The 14841-nt window shown below is 42.3% G+C and overlaps 7 protein-coding genes across 7 annotated transcripts; 3 read left to right on the top strand and 4 right to left on the bottom strand.

Moving 5' to 3' along the window:
- The first annotated feature begins 140 nt into the window (after positions 1–140).
- LOC136711475 (histone H2A-like) lies at positions 141–596 on the top strand. Its single transcript, XM_066687773.1, has one exon. The coding sequence runs from the start codon at positions 165–167 to the stop codon at positions 546–548; it is 384 nt and encodes a 127-aa protein (XP_066543870.1). The 5' UTR covers positions 141–164; the 3' UTR covers positions 549–596.
- Positions 597–1488: 892 nt separating this feature from the next.
- On the top strand, positions 1489–2001 carry LOC136711472 (histone H3). The gene has a single exon (XM_066687770.1). It carries the CDS (start codon positions 1544–1546, stop codon positions 1952–1954), a length of 411 nt encoding a protein of 136 aa, XP_066543867.1. The 5' UTR covers positions 1489–1543; the 3' UTR covers positions 1955–2001.
- Positions 2002–3619: 1618 nt separating this feature from the next.
- LOC136711480 (histone H4) lies at positions 3620–4006 on the bottom strand. Its single transcript, XM_066687779.1, has one exon. It carries the CDS (start codon positions 3982–3984, stop codon positions 3673–3675), a length of 312 nt encoding a protein of 103 aa, XP_066543876.1. The 5' UTR covers positions 3985–4006; the 3' UTR covers positions 3620–3672.
- Positions 4007–7143: 3137 nt separating this feature from the next.
- On the top strand, positions 7144–7526 carry LOC136711481 (histone H4). The gene has a single exon (XM_066687780.1). It carries the CDS (start codon positions 7162–7164, stop codon positions 7471–7473), a length of 312 nt encoding a protein of 103 aa, XP_066543877.1. The 5' UTR covers positions 7144–7161; the 3' UTR covers positions 7474–7526.
- A 1618-nt stretch (positions 7527–9144) lies between these two features.
- LOC136711471 (histone H3) lies at positions 9145–9637 on the bottom strand. The gene has a single exon (XM_066687769.1). The coding sequence runs from the start codon at positions 9600–9602 to the stop codon at positions 9192–9194; it is 411 nt and encodes a 136-aa protein (XP_066543866.1). The 5' UTR covers positions 9603–9637; the 3' UTR covers positions 9145–9191.
- Positions 9638–10551: 914 nt separating this feature from the next.
- On the bottom strand, positions 10552–11015 carry LOC136711474 (histone H2A-like). The gene has a single exon (XM_066687772.1). The coding sequence runs from the start codon at positions 10981–10983 to the stop codon at positions 10600–10602; it is 384 nt and encodes a 127-aa protein (XP_066543869.1). The 5' UTR covers positions 10984–11015; the 3' UTR covers positions 10552–10599.
- Positions 11016–11792: 777 nt separating this feature from the next.
- LOC136711729 (histone H1-like) lies at positions 11793–12531 on the bottom strand. The gene has a single exon (XM_066688174.1). The coding sequence runs from the start codon at positions 12490–12492 to the stop codon at positions 11848–11850; it is 645 nt and encodes a 214-aa protein (XP_066544271.1). The 5' UTR covers positions 12493–12531; the 3' UTR covers positions 11793–11847.
- Between the last annotated feature and the right edge of the window lie 2310 nt (positions 12532–14841).

The raw sequence follows: 14841 nt of genomic DNA, 5'->3' as shown, positions 1-14841 counted from the left end.
ATTGGTGAAAACTGCCCTACAGCGCCAATCACTGCAGTCCCTTGGTAAGACAGAGAGATGAGGAAGTTTCAACCAATCATATGCAGACAGATTTCCTTAAAAAGAATTGACCCAGTTAGTTGAATTTCATTACAGATATTTCAATTCTACAAATTGTTGCAAACATGAGCGGAAGAGGCAAAACCGGCGGAAAGCAGAGAGCGAAGGCCAAGACTCGCTCCTCCAGGGCTGGACTACAGTTCCCAGTCGGCCGTGTCCACAGGCTGCTGCGGAAGGGAAACTATGCCCAGCGCGTCGGTGCTGGAGCCCCGGTCTATCTGGCCGCTGTGCTGGAGTATCTGACCGCCGAGATCCTGGAGCTGGCTGGCAACGCCGCCCGGGACAACAAGAAGACCCGCATCATCCCCCGGCACCTGCAGCTCGCCGTCCGCAACGACGAGGAGCTGAACAAGCTGCTGGGCGGCGTGACCATCGCCCAGGGCGGCGTGCTGCCCAACATCCAGGCCGTGCTGCTGCCCAAGAAGACCGAGAAGCCCGCCAAGAAGTAAAGACTGATTAACTGACTGGCAAAAACGGCTCTTTTAAGAGCCACCCAATCTTCTCATAAAAGCACGGATTTCAATTTATTGTTATTACGAGTACTGTTGTATTGGTAGTTGCGATATTACATTTTGGGTTTAAATCAATGTCGTTAACCGTTGATTTTCCTGTATGTGTACAGTCCTATACAGTTAACAAAACTAATTTATGTCCCAAAATATAACTACAGAACAGGTTTTATATTAAAGTAAGCATTCCACCGGTGTACTTATACAAGCTTACAATGCATTTCAACCACTAAACCTTCCAGTACTGTACACTGACAAGTACAGAGGTGGCTAACCCTGGTCCAGGAGAACCGCAGGGTCTACATGCTTGTGCTCTATCAAGAACCAATTGTGGATCTTAATTAGACACAATAGCCCTGTGTTCAAGGTATACAATGATTGGTGATTTAGAGAGACCTGGAAAACTTTCAGGATCGCGGCTTTCCAGGAACAGGGTTGGCTACCACTGGGCTAGTGCATGTCACTGTGAAGAAAAATCCAGTCTGTTAGTCTGTAGTAGAGACTGGGAGTTAAAGAGAGGAACAAATTCGTTTAAAGCTCTTAGAGAGAGGGCATTTAATGTGTCTCTGAATACAATGATCTGCATCCATTCTTCATCAATCTTAGTACGAACATTATAACAAATGACAATCCATAGGTCTTATCTATAGTGTAAAAAGTACATTTACTGCAGTGTGTTTAAAACGGCGGGAGGCAGAGGGCGAGGAGAACAATGAAGCAGCTCGTTCGGTTAGAAGCTGGGCGGTACAGATACAACGCACTAACTGGCGCCCGAATTTAAATACGGCCAATCACTGGTTAGGATTCACATGTTATCCAATCATCATTCGGATGAAATCTCAGCCAATGGCTTCAGGCAAGGTCTGCTTTAAAAAGGGTTCCTGCTGGTCGTCACTTTATTTCTGAATCTACGCTTAGATTTTGAGGTTGTGAGAATGGCCAGGACAAAGCAGACTGCTCGCAAATCCACCGGCGGAAAGGCGCCTAGAAAGCAGCTGGCGACCAAAGCTGCTCGCAAGAGCGCCCCGGCCACCGGCGGAGTGAAGAAGCCTCACCGCTACAGGCCCGGCACTGTGGCTCTCCGGGAGATCCGCCGCTACCAGAAATCCACCGAGCTGCTGATCCGCAAGCTGCCCTTCCAGCGCCTGGTCCGAGAGATCGCCCAGGACTTCAAGACCGACCTGCGCTTCCAGAGCTCCGCCGTCATGGCTCTGCAGGAGGCCAGCGAGGCTTACTTGGTCGGCCTGTTCGAGGACACCAACCTGTGCGCCATTCACGCCAAGAGAGTCACCATCATGCCCAAAGACATCCAGCTGGCCCGCCGCATCCGGGGAGAGCGAGCCTAGACACTGACCCCAGAGAACGAGACACAACGGCTCTTTTCAGAGCCACACACATCTCCTGAACAGAGCGAGTTCATTTTGTTGGCTTTTGTTTTAATTCCATTTTGAAGTCATGTTCTTGTTTGGTTCCAGTATTTGCAAAGTTGTCTTATGCCTCGGGGCACAAGGTCATCCAGATTGTTCATTTTTTTTTAAGTTGGAGTTGTATTTCACTGCAGTGACCGTGAATTACAATCGTGACCAATAGCACCTCTCACATACGAAATTAGAACGTTTTTATCCAAAATTTCCAATGTAGTTTAAGATTAATTTAATTTCTCAAATACATAATTAACATCAATGTATTTAATTCATGCTTTATACATATACACAATCTTCAAGGTTCATTGTCCCAAGCAATATACCTGTATTATAGTAGTTAAAATAGCCACGGATACATGAAAGATAAACAGCCGAGAAATAAACAACGACGATGACTTAATGACTTAATCTGCACTTAATGGGACACAAGAGTTCAAATCCGTGATGATAAAAAAAAAGCTGCCTGGCTTGCCAGTGTTCCCTCACACTTGGTATAGCGATATTCCGTATTAAATAGTGTATTCATTTTAAAATACAATTATTTATATTGCAGTGTGTCAAAATCAACTTTCAGATAACTTAAAACCATATATCAATGTGCATTTAATGAAAACCTTTCCAACTAGGAATCATAATATCTAAATTTTCAGTAGAATCCTAGTTTCATTTCATCCCAAACCCAACTCATTTTACGGTGAAATACGAATCAAAAGAGAATCAGCAGTATACATCCTCATAGATGTATAAAGGGGAATTGAACGTCTATGAATGTCAACATTAAAAAAAAAAAAAAAAACTACATATCCGAGCCCTTCAAGGGAAAGTGTGGGCGGCCCTTAAAATGACTTTTGGGTTGTGAGCGGGTCGGCAAGTACAAGGCATCAATCATTACAAATAATTACATTATACCTCCGATATTGCGATTAATATCAGGTTAAAATGCAAATAAATAAACCTGCATTAGACACATATTCCCGCCTTGCATTCCAAAAATGTTCGCTTTAAAAATAATACAAGAAAAGTGATTACAAGTTTCGATTTGGTCTTGCTAAAACTTTTTTTTTTTTTTTGCATTTAAATCATTATGACAAATTATTTGTTAATACTCTGATGAAGCCTTTGTATCCGGTTATGGGTTTAAAGTAGACACCAATATGCGGACGTAAATACAGCCGAAGAAATTATAATTTCGTATTAGTAAATATAATGAAAAATAATTCGACACAAAATCTGTGGTGGGTAACGGGAGTGCTTTACAGGTATCCCCAAACACTAAATGTGTATCTATATATTGAATATTATATATAGCAGCCTATATTGTAACCAAAACAGCTCAACCCAAACAATAATTATTACGTAGTTTTGGGCTAGAACGTCAAAGCACACCCAAAACAAAACACCTCTGAAAAGTAGCACATCATACTGCGTATTACAGCAATGCCAGACAACATGCACAAGACCGTATGGATGATAGATAAAATACCAAGCAGTGGAGTGTCTGTGTTTAGGGGAACAGATAGAAGTACACTTATACATGAGGTTTCTTCAAACAAAAAGTTAAATGCAAGCCCTTCAAGTGAAAGTGTGGGCGGCCCTTAAAAGGACCTTTGGGTTGTGAGCGGGTCGGGTCAGGCAGTGGTTTATCCTCCGAAGCCGTACAGAGTGCGACCCTGGCGCTTCAGCGCGTACACCACATCCATGGCGGTGACGGTCTTCCTCTTGGCGTGCTCGGTGTAGGTGACGGCATCACGGATCACATTCTCCAGGAACACCTTCAGCACTCCACGGGTCTCCTCGTAGATCAGGCCGGAGATGCGCTTGACTCCACCACGCCGAGCCAGGCGGCGAATAGCGGGCTTGGTGATTCCTTGGATGTTATCACGGAGCACTTTACGATGGCGCTTAGCGCCTCCTTTACCGAGTCCCTTCCCACCCTTACCTCTTCCAGACATACTTGCTTCTTCTAATGTTCACTAAACAAGTCCTACATAGTTGAAAATGCTCCCTAGTTATAGTCATGTAGCGGACCTGATTGAGGCTATGAAGTAGCGGCAGGCAGGAATCGCCCACCTTCTCTCAGTGGAACGTGTGTAACAGCATATGAATTAAGCTTTTCACCACCAAACTCAAATCTATGTCAATTCATCATGTATGTATTCTTGTTTAAGTTTACCATATCTGAACTTCCAAAAAAAGAGCACTCGGAGGGGTGGGTGCTTGGAGAAACAAAACGCGATTATTTGTGAAGAGTCGCAGAAATCCAGAGAGACTTGCAACTGTAATTAAAAGGCTTTTATTACAAGCAGCTGCATGGAAGAGGTTCAAGGGGCAATCTCAAGAACAGTCTTAGCAAAGTTACAAACTACTTGTATGCAAACCAGACATGAGAGAAAGGTAACAGGGCCCACATGTCTGTCCCGTGATGAGTGGGAACTCAGTTTCTGCCTGACAACTGCTCAGAAAGAACCATATATGGCTAAACCTGGGGAAATTAAGGCATACGTAATGTTTAATATAAGGGCGGTTTGTATGATGTATCGAGCCCAAATTGCTGGTGGAAACTGGTTCTTATCAGACCCTGTTCTTCTAGGCATCAGGGTTGAAGTATAGCACAGTGCCGTAGCACAATAAGACCGTGAGAAAGTGACCTTGTTCACAGAGACAGACAGACAGACAGACAGACAGAGAGGGAAACACACGCAGTTCTTCATATGAAAAAATAAAACTACGAAGAAACAGTAACATCAACCAAACACTAGTGATTTGAGAGGGTTTGAGAATATGTTCCGTCTGCTGGTAGTAAACATGGATGCAAGGAATGATGTACAGGAAACACATGGGAACCCCCCAAAATGGATACGTTTATTATTTATTTTAAGAAGTTTATAATTAAGATTAAACTTAAATTATTACATTGTGTGCACCAGTGATTCCTAAGGAGAGGGGCAAAGCAAACCAGAACACATCTGCGCTTCCGCCTCTCAGTCCCAACAGGTTTCACTGGATTTCCACATATTGATTCAACATTATGCAACATTTCTGTTTTGGTGCAATATTTTTCAAGTTCGATTGTAATACACGACAGTGAACGCTAATAGAAAAGTGAACTATTATATTATAAAAGTTTTAACTTCGAGTTAAAGACTTACAAATATGGATATTCGGATTTTGTTTTGTGAAAGTTACTTCACGCTGGGGAATGATTTAATGCAGGATTTACATTGCATTATGGTAATTACAATATGTATATATTAAGACGATGTTGATGTATGTGTAACAAAGGGGAGACATGATTCAAAAATGTATTTACATATTGATTGTTATGAGAATGTAGATCAGGTACTGGTAAATTTGTCAAATAAATTTAAAATGAAATATATAACAGTAATTAATGAACGTAAGCAATATTGTGATTTCTAGAAACTCTAACTCTGAACACTGTAACTATATAACTAACAAGCTGTCAATTCCCCTGCCATTCTCCTGGCCAGGCGACGTGTGAGCATAGTTCTTTTAAAATGTTTTTTTTTTTTAATGACATTTTTATGTTATGAAATAGATGTAAAGTAGGATGACATTGGTTGTGGAGAGGACTTCACAGATTCGAACTGAGCTATGTGGTTTTTTGTTGCTTTGTCAATTTATTGTAGGCTTATCAAATCATATCATCAACAGGTGAATCCCGTTGCTGTGAACAGCCAAGTGTCCCTGTGTTTCATATGAAGGCATGTTCAAATAATAAGTGTATATGTATTTCCATTGTATCTGAAAGAAAAGCAGTCTGTTTTTGTTTTTTAAAGCCACAATCTTTGATTGATGAAGCTCCTTTGCTTATATGCATTTATGATATACCCCTTCATTCGTGAAACATGTAAAGTAGTAGTTTCATTATTTTGACATTATAATTAGAGAATCCCGTGTTATCTGTTTAATATTTAGTTATGTTTTTGGGGCTGTATTTTGCTGAGACATCATTCCTACTGACTTGTATATATTTGAAAATATCTATAAAAAACCGTAGAAACAATCTTAACCAACTATTCTTCAATTGTAACACCATTCTGATTGTCTTGACTGCCACACATTTTGGTTGGTTTACAGTGTTTCTTGGGAGTCTCACATTTTCAGAATCAGCAGAAGTCATTGACAATGAACACACAGTAAAATATAGCTGCCAATTCACACAATAATATAACTACAATGAAGGCTCAATGTGTCATAAATGAGGCATTTAAAATGGCAGCCAATTTTAAACAGCCATTTCATGACTTCTATAGGTATCTGCACATGATGAGATTGTTGTGTAAGATCAATAGCTTTGATACATACAAGAAAGACAAAACGTTTGAAGCACTGCAGCCTGAGGCATGGACACAGCCAACCACTGCCCTGTTTGCATACAAATTGCATTTTTTCCTTCAAAGCATGGAGTGCTCTGAATATCACATTTGTTCAAACAACCTTTAGCTGACCAGTTGAGAGACTGCCAGAATTGAAAATATCATACTCAAAATGATTATTTTGACCATCTTGCAATCCATCTGTCAAAAAATGAAACTCCAGTGTTATCTGTGTATTTGAAAAGTACAGCTTAAGTTCAAATGTTACTGTGACCTTTGCATCTCATGGAAGCCAAAAACACAACCCACATTCTCTAGACTTCAGAACTGGAATTCTACAAAAGTATGAAAAGGCAAAAGCCCCAAATGATGTAGAATGTGTAGCCTTATAGGTCTGAGTCGATTATATGTTGTGCCATTGTTGCAGCTTGTAGTAAATTGAATTCCAATGTGTAAATATGGACAGGAAAGAGCAGATGTTGTGAGCTGTCCAATCAAGCAAACTCCCGTTCTGGATTGAAATTATTCTAACAACGCTTCGCAGAAGCAAGTATGTCTGGAAGAGGCAAGGGCGGAAAGGGACTCGGTACATTAATGAATGTGCACATATATTAAACACAGTTTGGTTGTGAAACGGTTCACCAAGGGGACGTTTCTAGCTCCTCTGAGAGTAGGCGGGCGATTCCTGATTTCCGCTATTTCCTGATCTCAATCAGGTCCGCTACATGACTATAACCGTAGAGTCTTAATAAACGGTAATTATTCAGACGTAAAACAGAAGAAATAAGCATGTCTGGAAGAGGTAAGGGTGGAAAGGGACTCGGTAAAGGAGGCGCTAAGCGTCATCGTAAAGTGCTCCGTGATAACATCCAGGGAATCACCAAGCCCGCTATTCGCCGCCTGGCTCGGCGTGGTGGAGTCAAGCGCATCTCCGGCCTGATCTACGAGGAGACCCGTGGAGTGCTGAAGGTGTTCCTGGAGAATGTGATCCGTGATGCCGTCACCTACACCGAGCACGCCAAGAGGAAGACCGTCACCGCCATGGATGTGGTGTACGCGCTGAAGCGCCAGGGTCGCACTCTGTACGGCTTCGGAGGATAAACCACTGCCTGACCCGACCCGCTCACAACCCAAAGGTCCTTTTAAGGGCCGCCCACACTTTCACTTGAAGGGCTTGCATTTAACTTTTTGTTTGAAGAAACCTCATGTATAAGTGTACTTCTATCTGTTCCCCTAAACACAGACACTCCACTGCTTGGTATTTTATCTATCATCCATACGGTCTTGTGCATGTTGTCTGGCATTGCTGTAATACGCAGTATGATGTGCTACTTTTCAGAGGTGTTTTGTTTTGGGTGTGCTTTGACGTTCTAGCACAAAACTACGTAATAATTATTGTTTGGGTTGAGCTGTTTTGGTTACAATATAGGCTGCTATATATAATATTCAATATATAGATACACATTTAGTGTTTGGGGATACCTGTAAAGCACTCCCGTTACCCACCACAGATTTTGTGTCGAATTATTTTTCATTATATTTACTAATACGAAATTACAATTTCTTCGGCTGTATTTACGTCCGCATATTGGTGTCTACTTTAAACCCATAACCGGATACAAAGGCTTCATCAGAGTATTAACAAATAATTTGTCATAATGATTTAAATGCAAAAAAAAAAAAAAAGTTTTAGCAAGACCAAATCGAAACTTGTAATCACTTTTCTTGTATTATTTTTAAAGCGAACATTTTTGGAATGCAAGGCGGGAATATATGTCTAATGCAGGTTTATTTATTTGCATTTTAACCTGATATTAATCGCAATATCGGAGGTATAATGTAATTATTTGTAATGATTGATGCCTTGTACTTGCCGACCCGCTCACAACCCAAAAGTCATTTTAAGGGCCGCCCACACTTTCCCTTGAAGGGCTCGGATATGTAGTTTTTTTTTTTTTTTTTTTAATGTTGACATTCATAGACGTTCAATTCCCCTTTATACATCTATGAGGATGTATACTGCTGATTCTCTTTTGATTCGTATTTCACCGTAAAATGAGTTGGGTTTGGGATGAAATGAAACTAGGATTCTACTGAAAATTTAGATATTATGATTCCTAGTTGGAAAGGTTTTCATTAAATGCACATTGATATATGGTTTTAAGTTATCTGAAAGTTGATTTTGACACACTGCAATATACATAATTGTATTTTAAAATGAATACACTATTTAATACGGAATATCGCTATACCAAGTGTGAGGGAACACTGGCAAGCCAGGCAGCTTTTTTTATCATCACGGATTTGAACTCTTGTGTCCCATTAAGTGCAGATTAAGTCATTAAGTCATCGTCGTTGTTTATTTCTCGGCTGTTTATCTTTCATGTATCCGTAGCTATTTTAACTACTATAATACAGGTATTTTGCTTGGGACAATGAACCTTGAAGATTGTGTATATGTATAAAGCATGAATTAAATACATTGATGTTAATTATGTATTTGAGAAATTAAATTAATCTTAAACTACATTGGAAATTTTGGATAAAAACGTTCTAATTTCGTATGTGAGAGGTGCTATTGGTCACGATTGTAATTCACGGTCACTGCAGTGAAATACAACTCCAACTTAAAAAAAAATGAACAATCTGGATGACCTTGTGCCCCGAGGCATAAGACAACTTTGCAAATACTGGAACCAAACAAGAACATGACTTCAAAATGGAATTAAAACAAAAGCCAACAAAATGAACTCGCTCTGTTCAGGAGATGTGTGTGGCTCTGAAAAGAGCCGTTGTGTCTCGTTCTCTGGGGTCAGTGTCTAGGCTCGCTCTCCCCGGATGCGGCGGGCCAGCTGGATGTCTTTGGGCATGATGGTGACTCTCTTGGCGTGGATGGCGCACAGGTTGGTGTCCTCGAACAGGCCGACCAAGTAAGCCTCGCTGGCCTCCTGCAGAGCCATGACGGCGGAGCTCTGGAAGCGCAGGTCGGTCTTGAAGTCCTGGGCGATCTCTCGGACCAGGCGCTGGAAGGGCAGCTTGCGGATCAGCAGCTCGGTGGATTTCTGGTAGCGGCGGATCTCCCGGAGAGCCACAGTGCCGGGCCTGTAGCGGTGAGGCTTCTTCACTCCGCCGGTGGCCGGGGCGCTCTTGCGAGCAGCTTTGGTCGCCAGCTGCTTTCTAGGCGCCTTTCCGCCGGTGGATTTGCGAGCAGTCTGCTTTGTCCTGGCCATTCTCACAACCTCAAAATCTAAGCGTAGATTCAAAAATAAAGTGACGACCAGCAGGAACCCTTTTTAAAGCAGACCTTGCCTGAAGCCATTGGCTGAGATTTCATCCGAATGATGATTGGTTAGCATGTGAATCCTAACCAGTGATTGGCCGTATTTAAATTCGGGCGCCAGTTAGTGCGTTGTATCTGTACCGCCCAGCTTCTAACCGAACGAGCTGCTTCATTGTTCTCCTCGCCCTCTGCCTCCCGCCGTTTTAAACACACTGCAGTAAATGTACTTTTTACACTATAGATAAGACCTATGGATTGTCATTTGTTATAATGTTCGTACTAAGATTGATGAAGAATGGATGCAGATCATTGTATTGAGAGAGACACATTAAATGCCCTCTCTCTAAGAGCTTTAAACGAATTTGTTCCTCTCTTTAACTCCCAGTCTCTACTACAGACTAACAGACTGGATTTTTCTTCACAGTGACATGCACTAGCCCAGTGGTAGCCAACCCTGTTCCTGGAAAGCCGCGATCCTGAAAGTTTTCCAGGTCTCTCTAAATCACCAATCATTGTATACCTTGAACACAGGGCTATTGTGTCTAATTAAGATCCACAATTGGTTCTTGATAGAGCACAAGCATGTAGACCCTGCGGTTCTCCTGGACCAGGGTTAGCCACCTCTGTACTTGTCAGTGTACAGTACTGGAAGGTTTAGTGGTTGAAATGCATTGTAAGCTTGTATAAGTACACCGGTGGAATGCTTACTTTAATATAAAACCTGTTCTGTAGTTATATTTTGGGACATAAATTAGTTTTGTTAACTGTATAGGACTGTACACATACAGGAAAATCAACGGTTAACGACATTGATTTAAACCCAAAATGTAATATCGCAACTACCAATACAACAGTACTCGTAATAACACTAAATTGAAATCCGTGCTTTTATGAGAAGATTGGGTGGCTCTTAAAAGAGCCGTTTTTGCCAGTCAGTTAATCAGTCTTTACTTCTTGGCGGGCTTCTCGGTCTTCTTGGGCAGCAGCACGGCCTGGATGTTGGGCAGCACGCCGCCCTGGGCGATGGTCACGCCGCCCAGCAGCTTGTTCAGCTCCTCGTCGTTGCGGACGGCGAGCTGCAGGTGCCGGGGGATGATGCGGGTCTTCTTGTTGTCCCGGGCGGCGTTGCCAGCCAGCTCCAGGATCTCGGCGGTCAGATACTCCAGCACAGCGGCCAGATAGACCGGGGCTCCAGCACCGACGCGCTGGGCATAGTTTCCCTTCCGCAGCAGCCTGTGGACACGGCCGACTGGGAACTGTAGTCCAGCCCTGGAGGAGCGAGTCTTGGCCTTCGCTCTCTGCTTTCCGCCGGTTTTGCCTCTTCCGCTCATGTTTGCAACAATTTGTAGAATTGAAATATCTGTAATGAAATTCAACTAACTGGGTCAATTCTTTTTAAGGAAATCTGTCTGCATATGATTGGTTGAAACTTCCTCATCTCTCTGTCTTACCAAGGGACTGCAGTGATTGGCGCTGTAGGGCAGTTTTCACCAATCGAAATGGAGGTGTCAGATGGTCTGTTTTTCAAATGAAGTGAAAGGCGGCACTGACTTTAATCTAAAGACCACTACAAGGAATTTTGTTAAAAACAATCAATGTTTTTAGTTTCTATTTGAACTATACACAAAGTAGTAATTGTTTCTTTAGACGCAGTATTTCAATAGTAATCACATTGATAGAAAAAATGAATATATCAGTGTAAAATACATTTTAGAATGACTACTTACTGTGAACGTCTGTGACTATATTACATTTAATCTCACTATTGATCTAACATCCTGAGTGAAACCAATACAATTGTATAATTTTACACACCACCACACAATTCTTACTCTTAAAAGAACCTTTGTGCGTTGAATGCAATGCAAAAATCCAATCATTGTATTATTATTACTAATTTCTTAGCAGACACTCTTATCCAGGGCACTTACAATAAAAAGTGCAATAATACAGTGCAGTTCAAAGCATAATGCAATTTAAAAATTCAAATTTACACGAGTGTATAGGAAATATACAATTCACAGGAGGGGAAAATAACAGCTTACGGTAAAAGGCAAGATTTACATATTTGTACAGAGTATACAAATACAAACGTATCAAAGTAGTTATAAAACGGAAATTTGCGTTTTTAATATGTTGTGGTGGCTCTTAGAAGAGCCGTTGTGGGTTGAGGCGGGGAGCCGGAGTCAATTCCTTCACTTTTTCTTCGGAGCCGCCTTCTTGGCTTTCGGCTTGACGGTTTTGGGTTTGGCCACTTTGGGCTTGGCCGCCTTGGCTTTCTTGGGGCTCTTGGTGGCCTTCTTGGGCACCGCCGGCTTCTTAGCAACTTTTTTGGGGCTCTTGGTCGCCTTTTTGGCCGCCGCGGGCTTCTTGGCCTTCTTGGGAGACTTCTTGGCGGCCGCTGGCTTCTTCGCTGCGGGCTTTTTGGACTTTGCAGCCGCAGCGGGTTTCTTGGCGGCGGCGGGTTTCTTGGCCGCTGGCTTCTTGGGCTTAGCAGCGGTCTTCGTGGCGGGCTTCTTCTTGGCCTCCGCCTGCTGCTTGTTCAGCTTGAAGGAGCCCGAAGCGCCGGTGCCCTTAACCTGCACCAGAGCGCCCTTGGTCACCAGGCTCTTGACTGCAACCTTGACGCGGGAGTTGTTCTTCTCCACGTCGTAGCCGCTGGCCGCCAAGGATTTCTTCAGAGCGGCCAGCGAGACGCCGCTCCTCTCCTTGGAAGCGGACACAGCTTTAACGATCAGATCGCTCACGCTGGGTCCTGCCTTCTTGGGCTTGGCGGCGGCTTTCTTCTTGGGCGCCTTGGCCGGAGCGGCGGCGGGAGCTGGAGCGACTTCTTCCGCCATTTCTCTGTCTCTGTGTAAATGCGATTCACACCGTGTGGAGACTGCGGCTCTGAGGGGCGGATCTTATACACTATATGAGAACCGTATAGACTCAACCTCAGGCTCGGCACTTCTCTTGCGCACACCGCCTCTCGGATTTGTGTTTTCTCTCCACAGAAAATCAGAGAGAAGTAGAAGAAAAAGACCACAAAACAAAAAGAAAATACACGAGGTGCAAGCAGAATCCCCCATTCGTCAATATTAATCAGGCCTTTAGTAATGACCGCGGCGTGTTTTTCACCGAGAAGCCGAAAACCTACCAAAACAGTTTCCAAACGCAGCCACCTCGATCTTACGCCTTCATATCTTTCCGAAATAAAGTCACAAAAATCCTCTTAAATGATTGAAAATGCCCCTTCGATATGAAGCCAAGGCCCCTCTGAGGCCATAAAATGCAGTATAATGTCTGACAAGAGTATAACCCAGTATCAATCTCTCTTTTGGTGTAGTGCAGATAACACACACACACTCAGGTTAATGTGACTCGCAAGATGAACACCTTCGTACTATCTTTTGAAGATACTGTACAATTTGTTAATTTATTAAATCTAATATAAAATCAAGATTGAAATAGACTGACGTTATTTTTAAAGTTACTGCCATTCGTACATTATTAATCATTTTAAATGTCATATATAATTTTCTGCACTGCCATTAATTGTGAGTCACCTTACAGTTTAAGTCGCAAAGGAAGAACTCTCTTATTGCAGGTATTAGTGGGAATTACCCAATTAATATTTATATTAATACTACTACTACTACTACTACTACTACTACTACTACTAATAATAATAATAATAATAATAATAATAATAATAATAATGGTGATGATGATGGGAGACGCGCCGTACTGCCATACATATTATTATTATTATTATTATTATGTATGGCAGTACGGCGCGGGAGGCGGGGTGCTGACAGTGATTTCTCCGGTAAAACCGGGAGGGCTGACGCTGTTTTCGTATTATGTTTTCGCACGTCAGTATAATATAATCGCGCAAAAATGCCGTTATGGGAAATAATCAGAATTGGATCAAAAGGATCGGAGCTATTAGTAAGAGAGACCCGGGGCTTAAGCCCCGAAAGCCCGGATCTAACGACGCCGATGGTTTGAACTACTTTTCCTTTCTCTTCTTTTTTCTTTATTATGTGTCATTAGGTAGGAGCTCTCTGGCATAGACACAGATAGTTAGTTTTATTAGTTTTAGGATAGTTTATAGCCCTGGTTATTAAAGGAATTTGTATTAGTTTTTACCTGTATTCTTTAGCAATTTACCGTGCCGCCTGAAGTGCAAACCTGGCATTAAAAAAATAAAAAAGGACATGAAAAACAAATCCGAGGACCTAAAAAACAAATTCCAAGACATGAAAAAACTAACCTGAGGACATGAAAGAATAAATACTGGGACCTGAAAAACAAATCCGAGGACGTGAACAATTCAGACGCAATTACGGAAAGGGAGGGTACATAGTCAAACAGATTGGACTTCAGCGATTGGACGAAAAAATCTGTCAATTACAGTAACACACCATTCACCGAGTTGTAACTGTAAAGTGCGTTGCTGCTTTTCAAAATCTGTTCATAAAGTTGATAGCGGCTTACAGGATAGGAAATCCTCATGGAACATGCCCTCAAACTCATATCTAACATGAACGAGCAAATTGGTCAAATCGGTGACATCAGTAGACTCATCTAATTGTAGTGAAAAGCATCTGTTCATCTTAATTCGCTCTATCAGTGTACTTCTGACATCATCTGCCATATCAATAATTCTGCAAAATTCAAAAGGGGCACCAGGTCGAGCTGTTTAGCAACTATTACTACACACATAATATGCGTCAGCTCTTTTGCCAAAACAAATTACTTCACCAATAGTGTGGACTTACCTGCTTAGCAATCCGCAGACTAGCATGGTAAGATGCTTAAGATGCTTCTTGGGCTTTGGAAACTGGAGTAGCACTGTTCCTTATGGTGGACTTGCGCTGCTTCAGATCTTTAAGTTTCCTTTGAAAAAAATCAACAGGCTTATCCTTAAAGATCGCATGTTTCGTGGTGAAGTGCCGCCTCAGATGCGCTGGCTTCATGCTCTCATTGCTGAGAATCTCACAGCAGACGACACTATGTGGTCTTGGCTCTTCCTCCTGTAAATCTATCCCAAATTTAGATAATTTGGATCGTTCCGCCTTGTTACCGTTTTCCGACACTTGCTAACACCAGCAGTGATGTCTGTATTGGGTTCAGCAGCAGAGCTAGTGTTAGCGAACAATTTATTATCCTCCTCGTTCTCAACATGTGTGTCTGATCCATCA

Source organism: Amia ocellicauda, chromosome 16 (assembly GCF_036373705.1).
Source record: "Amia ocellicauda isolate fAmiCal2 chromosome 16, fAmiCal2.hap1, whole genome shotgun sequence".
NCBI classification, from domain to species: Eukaryota; Metazoa; Chordata; class Actinopteri; order Amiiformes; family Amiidae; genus Amia; species Amia ocellicauda.
This window is presented reverse-complemented; position numbering and strand designations above follow the sequence as displayed.